This window comes from Lottia gigantea, assembly GCF_000327385.1.
Source record: "Lottia gigantea unplaced genomic scaffold LOTGIsca_4, whole genome shotgun sequence".
NCBI classification, from domain to species: domain Eukaryota; kingdom Metazoa; phylum Mollusca; class Gastropoda; family Lottiidae; genus Lottia; species Lottia gigantea.
This window is the reverse complement of record NW_008709379.1, coordinates 465978-485281: the sequence shown is the minus strand read 5'-3', so window position 1 is coordinate 485281 and position 19304 is coordinate 465978. Positions and strand designations below refer to the sequence as shown.

The 19304-nt window shown below is 33.5% G+C and overlaps 2 protein-coding genes across 2 annotated transcripts; one reads left to right on the top strand and one right to left on the bottom strand.

Annotated features, from left to right (window-relative positions):
- Positions 1-2051: 2051 nt before the first annotated feature.
- LOTGIDRAFT_105320 (hypothetical protein) lies at positions 2052-2468 on the bottom strand (the record flags this gene model as incomplete). The annotated part of the gene is made up of 1 exon (XM_009059602.1): positions 2052-2468. A coding segment is annotated over one exon (417 nt), but the record flags the coding sequence as incomplete, so codon positions are not given.
- Positions 2469-7069: 4601 nt separating this feature from the next.
- Positions 7070-7324, top strand: LOTGIDRAFT_105296 (hypothetical protein; the record flags this gene model as incomplete). Its single annotated transcript, XM_009059601.1, has 1 exon — positions 7070-7324. The coding sequence occupies one exon, from the start codon at positions 7070-7072 to the stop codon at positions 7322-7324; it is 255 nt and encodes an 84-aa protein (XP_009057849.1).
- Between the last annotated feature and the right edge of the window lie 11980 nt (positions 7325-19304).

The window sequence follows — 19304 nt, the reverse complement described above, 5'->3', positions numbered from 1 at the left end:
GCTCGAAGGTGACAATCACTATATCAGGCCTACTTATCATACTGATGATCGAATTCATTAAAGTGTTGGAACTAAAATTCAAGAGGATACGGTTAATAGTTTTAAGAATGATCTTGGAATCAAAACGGACCATGAAAATCGACATGAAATAATTCAACAAACCTTGACGAATCGTCCAAAATTCTCTATTGGTCGTAACCGTTCCAGAAACCAGACTGGATTCTTCATAAACTGGTGCTAAACAATAACAATCCCCTCCTTGATAATAAATCTGATCCGAGTTGTAGAGAGATGAACAAGTTCTTGCACATCGGCCTAAACCAGAAGTTGGTATCAATCTATAATAATTTAATGTAACAGGTCCAGTGTAGTCAAATGGCCTCCAATAACTTTCGTATGTACACCTGCATGATATTGATATCGAAAATATCAAAATATGAAACAAAACTCTGCGACTATCAGACATCGCACTTCAACTCAAAATGAAGTTTGTGAAAGTTACTTGTTTATTCTATTATTTTTTAATTTGGAATTATTGAAATAAGAATCACTAGACTGTTTTAATGATAATAGAAATGGACTATTTGAACTTTTAATCCTCGTTCCAGATCGCTTCTCACTAAACGAAATGAAGTAAAGGAGATGGTATGAACTGAAGAAAACATATTGTATTGTCGAGGAAACTAACAAATTGCCTATTCCCAATGGTCAAGGTATTGTGTATTCATCTTTCAACTAGTAATCTCCTCATTAGAGTACAATTTAATGCCTTATTAGTCGAACTGACGGCACGAAGACATAGGAGAAGAATAATTTGAGCATCATCAGCAAGCATATTGAAGTATTTTTCGAAATTCAAACCTGTCGTAATTGAGCTTCCGTTGGTACTAGTAGTTCTATTAAATAAATTCATAGTAAAATTAGAGATGTCATTATTTTTATTTACCATATATCCATTAATAAACTAATCCTCTAAGACATTTCTATAATAAAAAACAAATCTAGTCAATTAGAAATTGCAATCATTCAGAAAGATTTTGTACTCTCTCTTGGAGTAATAATTTTATACTTAGAGGTTAATAATTTAATTTTAAAATCACGTTCCGTTAGTTATTGTTTTTATAAGGAATTAAGTCATCAAAATATTTGCTTTAAGAAAGCTATCAGTACATTAAGAATGGAAATCTGACCTTTAGTTCAACTGAATTTTCGTAACGTAACGTAACGTCGGAGTCTAAATGATAGCTTTTATAACGACGCGGATAATCACTGTCGTCACTTCCGCTCTTTCATTTTATAAATTTACGGAACTGAAGAGAGGAGATAAAAGGAATCTGAAAAGAAGAGATATAACGGTTCTTAAAAGGGGAGATAAAACGGTACTACAAAGGGGAGATAAAACAGTACTACAAAGGGAAGATAAAACGGTACTTAAAAGGGGAGATAAAACGGTACTTTAAAAGGGGAGATAAAACGGTTCTTAAAAGGGGAGATAAAACGGTACTACAAAGGGGAGATAAAACGGTACTACAAAGGGAAGATAAAACGGTACTTAAAAGGGGAGATAAAACAGTACTTTAAAAGGGGTGATAAAACGGTACTACAAAAGGGAGATAAAACGCTACTACAAAGAGGAGATAAAACGGTACTTAAAAGGGCAGATAAAACGGTATTTAAAAGGGGTGATAAAACGGAACTTAAAAGGGGTGATAAAACGGAACTTAAAAGGGTAGATAATACGGTACTTAAAAGGGTATATAAAACAGTACTAAAAGGGCGGATAAAAATGTACTTAAAAGGGGAGATAAAACGGTGCTTAAAAGGGAAGATAAAACGGTACTTAAAAGGGGAGATAAAACGGTACTTAAAAGGGGAGATAAAACGGTACTTAAAAGGGGAGATAAAACGGTACTTAAAAGGGGAAATAAAACGGTACTTAAAAGGGGAGATAAAACGTACTTAAAAGGGCAGATAAAACGGTACTTAAAAGGGGAGATAAAACGGTTCTTAAAAGGGCAGATAAAACGGTACTTAAAAGGGCAGATAAAACGTTACTTAAAAGGGGAGATAAAACGGTTCTTAAAAGGGGAGATAAAACGGTTCTTAAAAGGGGAGATAAAACGGTTCTTAAAAGGGGAGATAAAACGGTTCTTAAAAGGGCAGATAAAACGTTTCTTAAAAGGGCAGATAAAACGGTTCTTAAAAGGGCAGATAAAACGGTTCTTAAAAGGGCAGATAAAACGGTTCTTAAAAGGGGAGATAAAACGGTTCTTAAAAGGGGAGATAAAACGGTTCTTAAAAGGGCAGATAAAACGGTTCTTAAAAGGGCAGATAAAACGGTACTTAAAAGGGCAGATAAAACGGTTCTTAAAAGGGCAGATAAAACGGTTCTTAAAAGGGCAGATAAAACGGTCCTTAAAAGGGGAGATAAAACGGTACTTAAAAGGGCAGATAAAACGGTACTTAAAAGGGCAGATAAAACGGTACTTAAATTAAAAGACAACTAGATGCTGAATTTAGAACATTACAATATATCAATTCATAATACTCTCAGAATCGACTCGTCATTGGAGAATAACAAAAGAACACATTCTCATGTTTTTGAATAAATAATACTATAACCTAATATAACACAAAATAAATACACACAAATAATATTACAACCAAATTTTGCAAGATTTCAGATGCCGTTCACCAATCATTAGACAACGATCAAATCGTTTAAAAAGTTCATTGATTAACAATTCTCTATTTTGTGCACTTTAAATATTGCTTGTGCTTTTATTGAACTTTTCAAATCCTTTAATTAATATGAACTGGAGGTTTTAAATATATATATAATGTATAAACATGAAATCATATCTAGTAGAACTCTGTACAACTTCATAAGTATGAGTTATGTATTATACTATAGCCATAAGATGTACAGATCTATCTGCTAGTTAACTGGTATATTATAACATCCGGCATGTCACTGACATTACCATCATTTATAGTGATTAGAATATGTCGAAGTGTAGACATGATAAAAAGTTCTACTTCAATAACTTTAGTAGGGACGCAGGCTGAAAAAAAAGTCAGTTGTCTGAAGATAGCATAGAGTGAAACTCTGAGTAACATCAATATGTATTTTAGGTTCTGTTTGACTGTTTCTAACCAGCATGTATAATGATTATCGGATCAATTATAATATTTGACAAACAAAGTGAAATCGTTTTTTGCAATTGGTATCATATAATTTTCCACCTTCTAGTACGACTACACACCGTTCTCCACCACCGGCATTGTTTGGTTGACCACCACCCCAAAATGATTCATGTATTGTTCCACCAGTTATCCAATCCAATTTAGTACCATCCAATGTTCTGTGGCCTCCAATAAATACTATTGTGTCATCTGAAGAAAAACAAAACAATATCATTTTTAAAGTTCAATATCATCTTATTATGTTCCTGATGACGACATCTAAATATCAAAATACTTCTAGCCTACTGGAATGTTTACAAGCAATAGTGGATGGATGGACCGACGGATGGACGGACATGTGTGACACTAATTACGCTTCACATTTTCAAGTTTTTCATTAGCAGACCTAGTATTATCAGTTGTTTTTGGTCACATTTTCAGTTTTTGTTTTTGATAAAGTTAAAAGCCAAATGTATTTTATGAAACAATGATTACTTCAATTACTGACATTAATAAACTGAAATTCACTTTACAATATCAATATAAATATAAACTAGTCTATCATTGGACAGCAGTAGAGACGGGGATTATATTTTAACTATTACCAAATTATCACATCCTGTATGGTTTATAATTGGGCATTATCCAATTTTATTATTATTTCACAGAATTGCAATAATTATTTTGTATCGTGGTTTAATGACAATTCTGCAACAATGACGAATCTCTTCTACGATTGCTGCTCAACAAAACATGAAAATTAATTATTTCAGTCTTGTGGGTACAGATATCAAGGAAAGATTAATGCTTTGATTTGATATAGACAACGACCAGCTAGTATACGGGAACATTGTAAATAAAAAATTTTTCTTTTTTTTTTACCACAGTTTCGTTTCTTCATCTGATTTACTTACTTGTATACAGTGATCTCAAATTAGTTAAATCTTGTTGAGTATAAAGTGAAACTAAATGACCACCATCTTGTCGACAAGTTGATTCAGCGTTATGCCAAGTTGATGTTCGTGAAAAATATTTTAAACAATATCCCTGGTCTGAAAATATCGTGTATCCCCTCTCGGTACAATAGCTGACATCTGAAAAGATAATATAATTATATCACGTGTCATTTATCATTTACAATTTATTATATATCATATTCTTTTATCATTTATCTTGCATCATTTATCATTTAGCAACTCTGGTTGCGACTTAGTATCTCGTGGACACGACTTAGTATCTCGTGGACACGACTTAGGAACTTGTGGACACGACTTAGTTTCTCTTGGTTACGATTTAGCATCTCTTGGTTACGATTTAGCATCTCATTAGCATTGTGGGTTGAAATTATGTCGGCGGCTGCATTTTCGACTTTATGTTTTTAGAATACGATTTTTCAACTTAACCAATGCTATGCGACTCCCAAGATGTGTCTAATTGACAAATCTAGTCCCAGTCCCAGTGCGCTAGTCAAAGTGTCCAGAAGATTGATTATATCAGGCCTACTTATCATAGTGATGATCGAATTCATTAAAGTTTTGGAACAAGATTCAAGAGGATACGGTTAATAGTTTGAAGAATAATAATGGGGATTATCTTGTCCATTACCATAAGAAGCAAAACGGACCATAAAAATCCACATGAAATAATTCAACATACCTTGACGAATCGTCCAAAATTCTCTATTGGTCGTAGGCTGGATTTGACATAAACTGGTGCTAAACAATAACAATCCCCTCCTTGAAAATAAATATGATCCCAGTTGTAGAGAGATGGACAAGTTAATGCACATCGGCCTAACACAGAATTTAGTATCAATCTATGATAATAAAATGTCACAGGTCCAATGTAAGTAAATTTTAGCCAGTTCGATTCACTCGTACGACACAGCGATTTCCATACAAAAATTGTTAAAATACAAAACCATATTCTATATAGTCCAAACATGTTTTTTATTCAGTGTAAATAACAAATCTCAAACATCAATTTCGATTTAAAATTTACGGATTTATCTTTTAATCAAATATTTCAAATTCGCAACAACAATTTGATTGGTGGGATAATAAAAGTTGAAGACGATATCGTCATATCTACATAGAAAAACGGATTCAAACCATGCTTTCTCTAGGAGTTCACTACTATACTACCTTTATTCTCGATTTTACTATTCTTTGAATGAGATTTTTGAATGACGGAATTGTCTTGGCTGTACGGGTTTTTAATACATATTTTGTCCCCCTGAGAATACAAACACACGCCACAGGGTGTAGCCGAGAAGCCTCACAAAACAACTTAGTCTTTTATCAGATTAGCGGTAGATTTACAAATGACTGTTAACTGCACGAACATTTACAACTTTTGGTTGAACTATTTTTTCAACTAGAATATTTATGAAGGTTGCAATGGTTCTGATTCTCAATAAATTAACATTGAAATTCAGAGCATTTCAGAAAATCCAAACTATCAATATTATTTATTTATGTAAAGGTGTAACAGACATAGAAAGAATTGGAAAGAAAGGAATTTCATCAATTAATTCAGAGAAATGGTGGCTTAAAAATTCCAGTAATCTTAAAAATCTCAGAAAACATTTAAAATTTAAAGAGCGAGACGGGCCATATTGATTGTTTAGATCTTCAGTTCAGTTCAAATATCAAATATGTAATTCCATAAATACCAAAATTAAGAATCCTCACAAATTTCAATAAAAAGACTTCTTTTTCTATCTTTTTTTCAAATCTGAAGCATCAAGCATTTATAACTCCATTTCATCGTCTGATAACTTCCCAACTCTCGTAAAAATAATAATAATAATAACAATAATTAATGATATTGATAAATAATAAATATAATGTAAAAACAATAGTGAATATAATCATAGAACATAAGAGTAGTTGTAATTATGTTTAAAAAAAATCGATAATTTGATCAGAACTCAACAAGTCTCCTTAAAGATATAAAAATAGCGGTGCCATCGTAATATGCCCACATTTGCAATGGCAGCTAATTTGTCCGGGAGGTTGACAAGAGTTATCAGTAAATGAATGTTTCTGAGTGTGAAATTTTCATGGGTTTTGTTTACAGCTTTATTTATTCAAGTGAGATTAATTTAACATGTCAAGTTTCATTTATCCATATAGGATTGAATCGTTTGAGTGGCAGCAAGTGGCAAATCTTTGTGTTAAGACAGTTATATATTTACGGACTGACAGGTTCGACGGCTATATAGAGTTTATCCTTGGGTGATTACAAACACTCACACCAATTTTCGTCAAAATCCACCAAGAAACCAGCTCTCTATCGTGTCTACAAACAATACAAGAACAAGGGCAATAACTCATAGTAAATATTTTTCGATTCGTCTGATTTTCATTAGGGTTCATCGTTGAGTGAATACAAACACTCACACAAAGTTTCGTCAAAATCCACCAAGAAACCAGCTCTCTATCGTGTCCACAAACAATTCAAGAACAAGGGCAATAACCCATAGTAAATATTTTTCGATTCGTCTGATTTTCAATAGGGTTCATCCCTGGGTGATTACAAATACTCACACCAAGTTTCGTCAAAATCCATCAGGAAACCAGCTCTCTATCGTGTCCACAAATAATTGTGGACAGACAGACGGACGGGGGCGACGACTATATACGCCCACATTAATTTCCCTCAGTGCACCCTGTTTGGCGTTGCCCGTCTTCACTATCACACATGGTGCAGAAAATTAGGACGTAAAACTCCATTCATTTCATTTTCCGGTTCTATAAGGCTGGTGCCACCAGGTAGCTAAATACAAGGCGACATGGATCACATAATTCATCTGAAAGCAGCACGCGTTAAAGGGAAATAGTCGACCATTTCTATGGTTGATTTGGGTCTTGAAAATAATATGTCAATAGTCTTCAGAGGTACTAGAAATGTACGAAAATCCGATCAAACAAACCTCACTTTCTATTTCTATTTATACCTTTTCTATATTTGGCATAAGGTGCAGGCACACGAACGGTCTTGGTCGCCGACAATAGTCTTGTCAAGAGTTTCATCGACCAGCACGGGCACACGGGGAGACAGACAAAAATCTCAAGTCGGACGTTTTCACCATGTCGATAATCACGTGCGTAGTATGCAATGGAAAGGAAAATGAATCTGATTGGATGATGACGGTCTGTCTTGCAGACTATAAAACTATCCGAGACCAATATCAAACTTAACTGATGTTATAAATCCTGTCGGAAACGCGATAGTCTTGTCGTGAGAGCTCGGACACACGTAAGATTTTACGCAAGATTCGGGTCTAGGAATAATCCGAGAGTGAAGCGTTTTTTCTGGGCCACTCTCAATCAGGGCATTTTCTGTGAGTCATATTTATGTAATATAAAAACATCTAAACAATAAATTATATATTCGGTCAGGTAATCTAGGAAGGAAGCATGTTCTTTATAGCATGTCAAGACACGGTACTTGTGCCAGTAAAATTACAGAGTTTTTTGCATTGAGGACTATCTGAAATTGCAATGTTTAAGAGATGTCATTATTTTTATTTATCATATATCCATTAATAAACTAATCCTACAAGACATTTCTATAATAAACAACAAATCTAGTCAATTAGAAATTGCAATCATTCAGAAAGACTTTGTACGGTCTCGAACTCTTTTTGGATGAAAAATTATGTATTTAGAGGATTCAATCATCAAAGTATTTGCTTTAGCAAAGCATAAGACTGGAAATCTGGGCTCTAGTTCGGCTGAACTGTCACTTCCGCTCTTTAATTTTACAAATTTATGTTATTTTTATCTTCGTATCTTGTGTATTATATTGAGCAGCAATTGCTGGTGTGGTTCCTGCATACTCTTCCAAACACCGGGCGTTATCGACCCCGATACAGACTGTCGTCAATTCCGCTCGTAGAAAATAATTCGACCACATCCTTTGAAGCAGAGGCTTTCAACCTGGGTGTAAATACCCCCCTGGCGGAGATTTTTACATTATTGGGGGATATTGCTTTGTTGTTTGGTATTATTTGACAATTATAATTGAGGTCAGGGTATATTTTATAAAGAGAAAGTCACTCAAGGATTTTATTATGGTAAGGAGAGTGCTGCAATCGATCAATGGCCTAATGGAACGAAAAGGGTTAAAAACCCCTGCTTTAAAGGTACAGTGTCGCCATCCGTGTGACCAATCGTACCTTAGTTTTGCTAAGCTAATCAGTCCATAGCTCACTGTAAAATCCATGTGTGTCCGGAATTATTCATTTTTGACGACTTGAGACTCCATGTATATAAAATACATACATAGAAACAGAAAATGATATTTCTAGTTTGCGGTACATTTTAACTGATTACGCGATATTCGTGCAGTTCTAGCTCTTCTGAAGACTATTTACAAGAACCAAAAAAAGAAATAGCTAATGAAACGAATAATCAACTGAAATGCATAAACAATTTTAAAAGTAACATAAAAACCTTGCATAAAAGTTACATAATAGCAATTACTCCACGTGCCAAGTTACCCCCCTTGAAAAGTGAAACAGAATTACTTCCCTTGAATAGTGGAAATTAATTCTAGTTATTAGTTACCTCTCTTGAAAATTGAAAATTAATCTTTGTGACAAATTACTTCCCTTCAATATTGAAAACTTATTTTGATTATTTTTTAGCTTCCTTGCAGAGTGAACATAAATTTTATCGACAAGTTACCTGCCTTGAATAGTGAAAATTAATTTTAGTGACAGGTTACCTCCCTTGTATAACAAAAATAAATTTTATGGACTAGTTACCTCCCTTGAATAGTGAAAATAATTTTTTAATGACAGGTTACCTCTCTTGTATAGTGAAATTTTAGTTACTTAGTCGTTTGCCGGGTAAAATAAATCTTATTGACAAGTTACCTCCCTTGAATATTGAATTATGTTCTTGGTTACTTCCCTTGAATAGTGAATGTTTTTTGAATGATTACAAAGCACCCTTGAGTAGTGGAAATCAATTTAAAGTCAGATTACTACCCTGGAATATAAACAGAATTTTTTATTAGTTACCTCCCATGGAGAGTGAAAATTTATTTTAGTTATTCTAGTTAACTACCCTGAATAGTGAAAGAAAATTTTGTAACTAATTACCTCCCTTGAATATTTTGACAATTTATGTGAATGACTAGTTATTACCCTTGAATAGTGGAAATTAATTTTAAAGACTAGTTACTTCCCTTGAATAGATAAGATTAATTCTAGTGACTAATTACCTCTCTTGAATAGTGGAAATTAATCTTTGTATCAAGTTACTTCCCTTAAATACTGAATATTTAGGTAAGTGGCTAGTTTCCCCCTTACATAATAAAAATTAGTTGTATTGCCTAGTTACTCCCTTGCATGTTTGCCAAAAAATCTTAGGTGATAAACGAATTTTTAAAAATAATTTTTGCTGTAGTTTAGCTATAGGTTAGACGTATTTCGCATCACATCATGAAGGTAGACCAATTCTTATGAGCATGCGCAGAGCGTACTTCCCATCATAGACCTTATTGACAAAACATACATTTTAAGGAGAGGGAAAACCAGTAAAGATAGAAAATAATATTTAGTTGGAGGATTATTTGAAGGGACTACGTGATTTTAAAATAGTTCTCGTAAGTTTGAAGACTATTTTGAAGATAGTAATGTAATAGTCAATGGGGACTACGTTGGAATGTTGGAATACTCAGATGTCGGATATCTAACAGTTTGGTGTATTCGAGGTCCATGTGAGCCCGTTGACGTTTATGAAAACATTTATTTTATAAATGTCTTTTTGTACATACAAAGTCACCACTTTCATATTAGAGCAGCAACTGAGCAAGTAAATTGTGCATTTATTTTGAGAAAAGCTTGAAACTTCTTTGCTTCCACCATATGATATTATGAGATTCTTCAATAGGAAATGTACCATTTACATACGTACGGATAAAGTGACACCACATCACGCAATGAAGTTCTTCGCCTAATTATTGGCCATCTGTTGTATGGCCAACGATGAAGTTTGAATCAATCGTAATAAATAACAACAAGAATCAATCATGGTCTAGAATGACGAGGTTTGATTCTATCTTAATGAATAACAACTAGAATCAAACATGGTGTAGAATGACGAGATCTGATTCTATCTTAATGAATAACAACTAGAATCAAACATGGTGTAGAATGACGAGGTTTAATTCTATCTTAATGAATAACAACTAGAATCAAACATGGTGTAGAATGACGAGATCTGATTCTATCTTAATGAATAACAACTAGAATCAAACATGGTTTAGAATGATGAAATCTGATTCTATCTTAATGAATAACGACTAGAATCAAAAATGGTCTAGAATGATGAGGTTTGATTCTATCTTATTGAATAACGACTAGAATCAAACATGGTCTAGAATGATGAGGTTTGATTCTATTTTAATGAATAACGACTAGAATCAAAAATGGTTTAGAATGATGAGGTTTGATTCTATCTTAATGAATAACAACTAGAATCAAACATGGTGTAGAATGATGAGATCTGATTCTATCGTAATGAATAACGACTAGAATCAAACATGGTCTAGAATGATGAGGTTTGATTCTATCTTATTGAATAACGACTAGAATCAAACATGGTCTAGAATGATGAGGTTTGATTCTATCTTAATGAATAACGACTAGAATCAAACATGGTGTAGAATGATGAGGTTTGATTCTATCTTAGTGAATAACGACTAGAATCAAACATGGCCTAGAACGATGAGGTTTGATTCTATATTAATGAATAACAACTAGAATCAAACATGGTCTAGAATGATAAGATATGATTCTATCTTAATGAATAACAACTAGAATCAAACATGGTGTAGAATGACGAGGTTTGATTCTATCTTAATGAATAACGACTAGAATCAAACATGGTGTAGAATGATGAGGTTTGATTCTATCTTAATGAATAACGACTAAAATCAAACATGGTGTAGAATGATGAGGTTTGATTCTGTCTTAATGAATAACAACTAGAATCAAACATGATCTAGAATGATGAGGTTTGATTCTATCTTAATGAATAACAACTAGAATCAAACATGGTCTAGAATGATGAGGTTTGATTCTATCTTAATGAATAACAACTAGAATCAAACATGGTCTAGAATGATGAGGTTTGATTCTATCTTAATAAATAACAACTAGAATCAAACATGGCCTAGAATGATGAGGTTTGATTCTATCTTAATGAATAATGACCAGAATCAAACATGGTGTAGAATGATGAGGTTTGATTCTGTCTTAATGAATAACAACTAGAATCAAACATGGTCTAGAATGACGAGGTTTGATTCTATCTTAATGAATAACAACAAGTATCAAACATGGTTTAGAATGATGAGGTTTGATTCTATCTTAATGAATAACAACTAGAATCAAACATGGTGTAGAATGATGAGATTCGATTATATCTTAATGAATGACAACTAGAATTAAACATGGTTTAGAATGATGAGGTTTGATTCTATCTTAATGAATAACGACTAGAATCAAACATGGTGTAGAATGACGAGATCTGATTCTATCTTAATAAATAACAACTAGAATCAAACATGGTTTAGAATGATGAGGTTTGATTTTATCTTACTGAATAACGACTAGAATCAAACATGGTTTAGAATGATGAGGTTTGATTCTATCTTAATGAATAACAACTAGAATCAAACATGGTCTAGAATGATGAGGTTTGATTCTGTCTTAATGAATAACGACTAGAATCAAACATGGTTTAGAATGATGAGGTTTGATTCTATCTTAATGAATAACGACTAGAATCAAACATGGTTTAGAATGATGAGGTTTGATTCTATCTTAATGAATAACGACTAGAATCAAACATGGTGTAGAATGACGAGATCTGATTCTATCTTAATGAATAACAACTAGAATCAAACATGGTGTAGAATGATGAGGTTTGATTTTATCTTACTGAATAACAACTAGAATCAAACATGGTGTAGAATGACGAGATCTGTTTCTATCTTAATAAATAACAACTAGAATCAAACATGGTGTAGAATGATGAGGTTTGATTTTATCTTAATGAATAACGACTAGCATCAAACATGGTCTAGAATGGTGAGATTTGTTTCTATCTTAATACATAACGACTAGAATCAAACATGGTCTAGAATGATGAGTTAGTTACTATTGGAAGCAATTAAATATATTTTATCCTATTATGATATTATAGGCCTATTACAATGGCAATAGTCGCCATTCTGCAAATCTCTAGACATACAGATCTACGGGAACCCCTTCAAGCTCCGTTACATATGGATACTTTTATAAATTATATGCCGAATACCATTTTCAAATATGACCCATAGTATCACTAAAAATGTCGCTAGTTAATGCCCGTTAATTCTTTATGAACTTCATTGCTGTGTGGTATAAATAGCCAATAATGAGCCCTTTTTCCGTGCATGCTCAGCGAATTGGACGCTAGTCGCAAATTATGGGAACTTATGGGTAGCTGAGGGAATGAAATAGACAAAGCGTTCGTATGGGCAATTAACCAAAGCCCCCTGTGTTACAGAATCCCTCGAGATGAGACTCCATATCCAAGAAAACGCAAAGCGGGCATAGTTAATCAAATTCTCAGGACAAAATCCTCTCCAGCATCGTTTGTCACTGTAAGTCCTAATAGAGGTCTAAGGAGGAGGTTGAAGGTCAGAACTATGAAATTGCCAATGATCTTTCTAAATCATCGTGTTTCCGTTAACGACGTAGTCAATGCCCACTATATTACATTTTTACAAGTGTAGAATTTACAAACGACTTTATATAATAGTTGTTTTATCCGGTGTTTTTGTCTCAATTTGTCCCAAGGGAGGTAACCGTTCAATATTTAATTCATCAGTCCTTATTTTATCATTTTAAAAGTGGACTCCAGGGCCGGCAATATGGTTTGTTTCATTCTACTCTGTCTATGTGATCTAGCATATTATGTTTTACTGTAATGAAATTGGAGATATTCTTTTGTTTTGTCTCCATTGCAAATGTATTAATGCGTTGCATTATTGCACAAAACCGCTGGTTTATATATTATTTTACACATTCGTGCACGATTTATTTGTAACAATACTGCACTCTTGCCATTTCACGTTGATTATCCAGTTTAATGATTATATCGGTGTTTTAACCATTTTCTCTGCAAACAATTACAGGGACTGCTCCGTTAATCAAAATCACAGTTGAAAGTTAATGGTAATGGCGAGAGAGTCGTCAAACGTATAACAGATTTAGACTTGGTTTATGATCTAAGCCAAAAACAAAAACACCTCCTGCTAAACGTTGTTTCAGTGTGCATGAACCACCAAAAATCATGATACAATTCATAGTTATTTAGCTCGTAACCGTCACAGGTTAAATTGATATTTCTCTGTGAATTTTGAAGAAGTATTTTATAATTTCCATCCATACCATAAGGAACTGTTTTGGTGAGCCAAATTAAAATCTTGAAAGGTAACTTCACAATGGCAAGTTATTATGAACTTTATCTTATACCTTGCCAGCAAAAGCAACCTTTAATCTATCACGGAATGCAACGATTTGATTGGATTGTACACCAGGGAATACAACCAATCATAGTAATATTATGTACTATGTTTGTCAAAAATATCGCGGAGTCTATCATAGAATTTAACTAAACTTTTTCCACGGAGTAACTAGTCTACTTGTTAAGAATCAAAATATCTAGCAGCAATTAATTTTGAAATGCTGAAAACAGCCTTACTAGTTTTTAAAATGTCAACTTTGATGAGTTCTTATAGGGTATTTAGTATTATATAACACCGAATGAATACCAGCCTTCAAAGCCAATGCACGTCAGAGTAAAAGATGAAAACAATTTAATTTAACAGTGGGAGGAAATTGTTGTTAACTGGTAAAACTAAGAACAATACACAGATTGGAGCAATCTGGCTGGATTACAGGATTGAAGTCTTGGTTTATCTGGCCACCGGCTGAATATAAATTACATAGAACCATACAAAGATATACAGCTTCGAGCCATCTACTCTACAATCGTATCAATATTTGATGCTAAATAGAAAGCCGGTTTATATCACTGCATTAATACATCGCCAACCGATATTTTAAATTATTTGGCAGTATATTAGAGTAAATTGAAAACAGTCTTGAGGGAATCCATCACAAATTAATACGTCATCTTTGACGGCTCCCGATTCGAGTTTTATCACAGTCAGCTTTGATCTGTTCTGACATCTAATTTGTTGGTTTAAGAGAATTCACGTCCGCGGCAAACTTATTTGTTTATGATGCAGATTTCATTTTTCTTTATTAGCCCACAGACCTTTACTCATATTCTGTCTTTGTTATGTTTTCTACTTCCTGGATTCTGCTGCAGACTGACTGATTTCATTTTATTTGAGCCTTCAACCATTCACGATCCTTTATAGTTAGCTCCACAAGTAGAGGATAGTTTAAAACAAAAACGAATTTCAATTCTTGATTTGGTGATAAGAGTTGCGTTAAATCATACTGATTTATGAAGGAATATACAATCAATGAAAACATCCCATGCCTCATACCCATACCTTTTTGTTTAAAATTTAATAGTTTGGTTGACAAGACTTAGTGTTGTTCCCCTTAACTCAATGTGCTGCCTGTTTTCATCTTGGGCTCTTGTATCTCATCGCACTGCTGGGCCCATTTACACGACAAATCTTAAGATTTGTCGTGCATTGAGTAATACAATACTTACGACAAAATTGATCGTAAGATGGAACGGAGCCCAGAAGGCGAAATAAAAAAACATATATATTCCCCTGGTCTAGCATAGGCTGAACGTTGACAGGATATTAGCATTAACTCTATCTTTTTCGACTTCAGAGTTGTTGACTTAATTTCTAAAAAGGTATGGAAACAAAACTATTACCCCTCAAAACAAGGGGAGTAAAATCTGCCCGTCGAACTTTTGAAATAGTGTTGCATATTTCAGATGGTGATTATATTTATTTATATTTCTAGGTTATCTTTGGATTGAAAAACTTACTTTCTTGTATAAAAGAAATGGTTCAAAATCGTTAGAATAATTTTGTCAAGTGGCTATGTTTTTAAAGAAAATATTTAAATTTAGTAGGCAAATCTCTTAGCGAGGTGGTTTCTTTGCACAGGGCCGGGGAAAGTGGAGGAAGAAACCTTTCAGTCGTCAATCGATTTGTCTTTGACATTCAGATTTACAGTAAGTACTAGCGACATTTTTATGGCTCCAATTTAATCCAATTTGTTTGGTTTGGAAAGGGTTAACAAAGCAAATACCTCTTATGTTATTCTTTAGATATGTCTAATAAATACTGTCTAAAACATTTAGGACAATTAGTAACACTTTGTTGACTTTATCGACATTTAAAACATCTTCATTTTGACTTTTACAAGAATCGAAATTCCAGTCTACTTGGTCGACAGTTGCTCTTGGACTTACATAGGCGAGACGATACATAGCTCTGTTGCAATACATGACTCTTAGACAATACACAGTTCTGATACGATGTGCGACGATGCATAGGTTTGATGCGATACACAGGTTTCAGACAATACCTAGGTTTGAGGCGATACATAACTCAAAGGCGAGACAATACATAACTCATAGTTATTTGGTGTATCCTCATCCAGATATGTTTGGGATACCTTGCTAGTATGAGATGGGGCCCCGTCTTGCTGGCATCTCGGCATGGAAAATCGGTTGCGATTGGTAGTCGAAGAACATGTAGGATTGAACACATGTTGAAAAGTGTAAGATTCCTTGATATTGCATTTTTTGACATGCTATTTTGTTCGAATTTTTACTCTCTGATTTTCATATTTTCACGACATCGTGAAGTATATCTGTAAGAATTTGAAAGAGACCAGTTAACAAAGGCTTAGATACTACCCATCGAACAACATTTTTTGGGGGACACCTGGTATACCTCTGAGGTGATAATACCTCTGAGGTAATTGCGGCTCTTCTAACTAAAGAGGAGTTTCAAGAATCAAGTCTCTGTTCTATGTATTGACATCCCCGATATTCCAGAAAACGGTTTGTTGTCGTAAAATTGTAAGCTTAAAACAAAAACAAACTCTGGCACTCTTAGTGTAAGGTTTATTGTCAGATTGTAGAAACACACAGCTGAGGCCCTGTCATAGAAACCCAGACATCACTCAACTAGGAATAATATCTAGTATAGTGATTTGATTTGTTACAATGATTAATAAATCTGTCATAAAAAAAACAAAAAACCATTACTGTTGCCATTTGTTACCATATAATCTGGTGGCTGACTAGACTAAATGAAAAAAAAGGCAGAAATTGGATGTCACTTCATGCAGGGTTCAATCTAGATTGATATATTTGATTAGCAATATCACACTAAATTTGAGTTTTGGCTAGCTAAATTTTGATTCGCATTTCATAAAAACTCAGTAGCAATTTCAAATGATCCAGTTTCAGACTTCAGATGGATCTTGCCGATGACGGTAATTCCTTACTTAAATATAGAGACCACCGAGTGCATGTATACATATTATACATTCCTAGATTTGGCAGGAAATTTTGAAGGAAAATATAAATTTTGATTTGATTCGCAAATCATCGTGATTAATTTTAATTTTGGCTAGTCAATGGAAATATTGGACCACAAAAGGGGTCATTTTAGTTTGCAAAATGCAAGGCGATGCGATACCTCTTAATGTAATTCAAATTCAGACTAAACAGTGACTTTCAGTTAATTTATGAAAAGTTTATATTTAATGCCTCTATTAACCCCTTTCTGTCGATTAAAAGTTTCTATTTCTGGCTCAGTCATTCGTTGACATTTTGAATTAATCAGACCAGTTGTTGTTTACCCTTATTAACTCTATTTAGACTTTTTTTTCTTCATTTATTTTCTATATTTTTACAAAGTTATTGTCATTTGCCAATATGTAAATGTAAATAAGGTATATTGTGAGTATAAAAAGAGACAGACAGAATATAAATTATTGATAATATTGATACTGTGCTTGTAATATTAATAGATAATTATAGAGATTTAGAATTGTTTATGATTATCATTGTCATTGTTATATATAATATACCACGTAAATAACAGTATTAGCACTAACTTCGTCGCAAAAACTTGAAGGTCAAGGTTCGTCATTTTCTTGGATTGGTATGGGCCCTGAATATCTTCAAGAACTGAACTCATAATGCCATGAATTGGAATTTTACCATAATGTTAAAGCTATAGGTTTTGGTTTTTAATAAGATATTTGTAAATTCAGACAAATTTCAGACAAAGAACTAATATTGACCACCATATTTTCATCAAAGACACGTAAACATGGATAAATAAAATTTTTTTCAAGGATAATGAATGGTTTAAAAAGATCCTTTCTACCAAAACTCATTGGCATTGGTATTTCAGGATTATCTGTAAGAATAAGCTACGCCAATGAGACTAAGGAGAAAAGATAAATTTTACACGCCAACCGAGATTAGCGAAAGTAGGGACCTATTACATTTTCCGCCAATTGAGCATTATCTGATCATTTAACGTTAACGGTATCGCTGTTCAGAATGGCTTCCGATAAAAGCAACTCAACCCTTATTTTAAAAATTTTCTTTAAACCCAAACCCTCCTCAACAGTCAGCGTTCTATGCCGTCAACGAGTATGTTATTCGGAATGACCTCAGATGCAAGGAAATTAAACATTATTAATCTCTCGAAATCTTCCTAGGCTCAAGAGACAAGCATGGTATGTGGTCAACGACAATGCTGTCCGGAAAGGCTACAGATGTCAGGATATAAATTTTTACAAATTTTCCTCTTCTAGACGCGAGTGCTCGAGTCTGAAAATGAAAATCCCCCACATCAAAACCTTTCAACTCTTTCAAACCTATAGTTCTTTTATATTTTTGTTTACAATCTGTAAACTATTGAAGCTATGCAATTCTAAAATTTAGTTAAAGAATTTAAATTGCGTAACTTAGGTATCAGAGGAGAGGGGGGCTTGGATGGCCTCTGAATAGTACAAGTTTCATCATCCAACTACATGTATCCTGCATCAATATATAAAACAAAGATATTGTGATAGTTTTCAATGGAACGTGAGTGGAACTTGAATACAATCTTTCAATAATATGAAGTATTTACTAACAAATTATCAATTGAATAAAATGAACTTAAACACACTTCACATTAGTTGATGTAGAGTCGATGAGTGACTCATTCAGCTTTTATGTTCGCTGTCTAGTTGTTCCCTTCTTTATTTTTTCCTCTATTGAGTAAATATTTCAGCGATTCAACGCCTGTTATTTATTTTAAATTCCCCAATGGAGCATTTCATGGCCATTCTGTTCCTACTCGTTTCTACATAATATTATCTGAATTTGGATAATTGTCACAACTGCAAAGTAAGATATCACTGATATATATTTTTTGATTGTTATAATTTATTTTAATTTCCCCAAAGGAACTGATGAATAAGGCACTATTTTGATCTAACCATTTCAATATGGAACAATTGTCACACCTGAAAGTGATATCACGGAATATAATTTGTAATTGCAGATGATAAAAATTGATTATGCAATAAGGTGATATGAAGGATTGCCATCATGAATGGATTTATAATTGTTGAAATGTAATAATCTGGTGTTGCATAACTTTTTTTTTTGGATTCATGTAGCTTGTTTGGAAACGGGAGTTATAATCCCGTTATGCGGGTTTAAGATTAAGTAACCGATCTAAGCATTGGCAGTGAACAAACGCAAAGAAAGATTTCAATCGTATTGAAGGGACAATAATTTCAGGCGCAATGTTTGAGTCAAATAATAAAACTCATATTTAACTAAAACCAAAATAGAATGTAGCTACAGGGTTGACATCGTTTCCTTCAGAGATACATATTTTGGAATATTTGTTTAGACTTGTATTAAATCATGTTTATCAACAACTAATTAAGAAAGAGAGAAATTGTGAACGACCTGGGGAAGACTTAGAAAGGTATTAACTGTAATTGCTGCCTTGTATCTCCAGATCTATTTCAGTGGGTCCACAGAGACTTCATATCAGTAAACAAACATCGGGTTGTCATT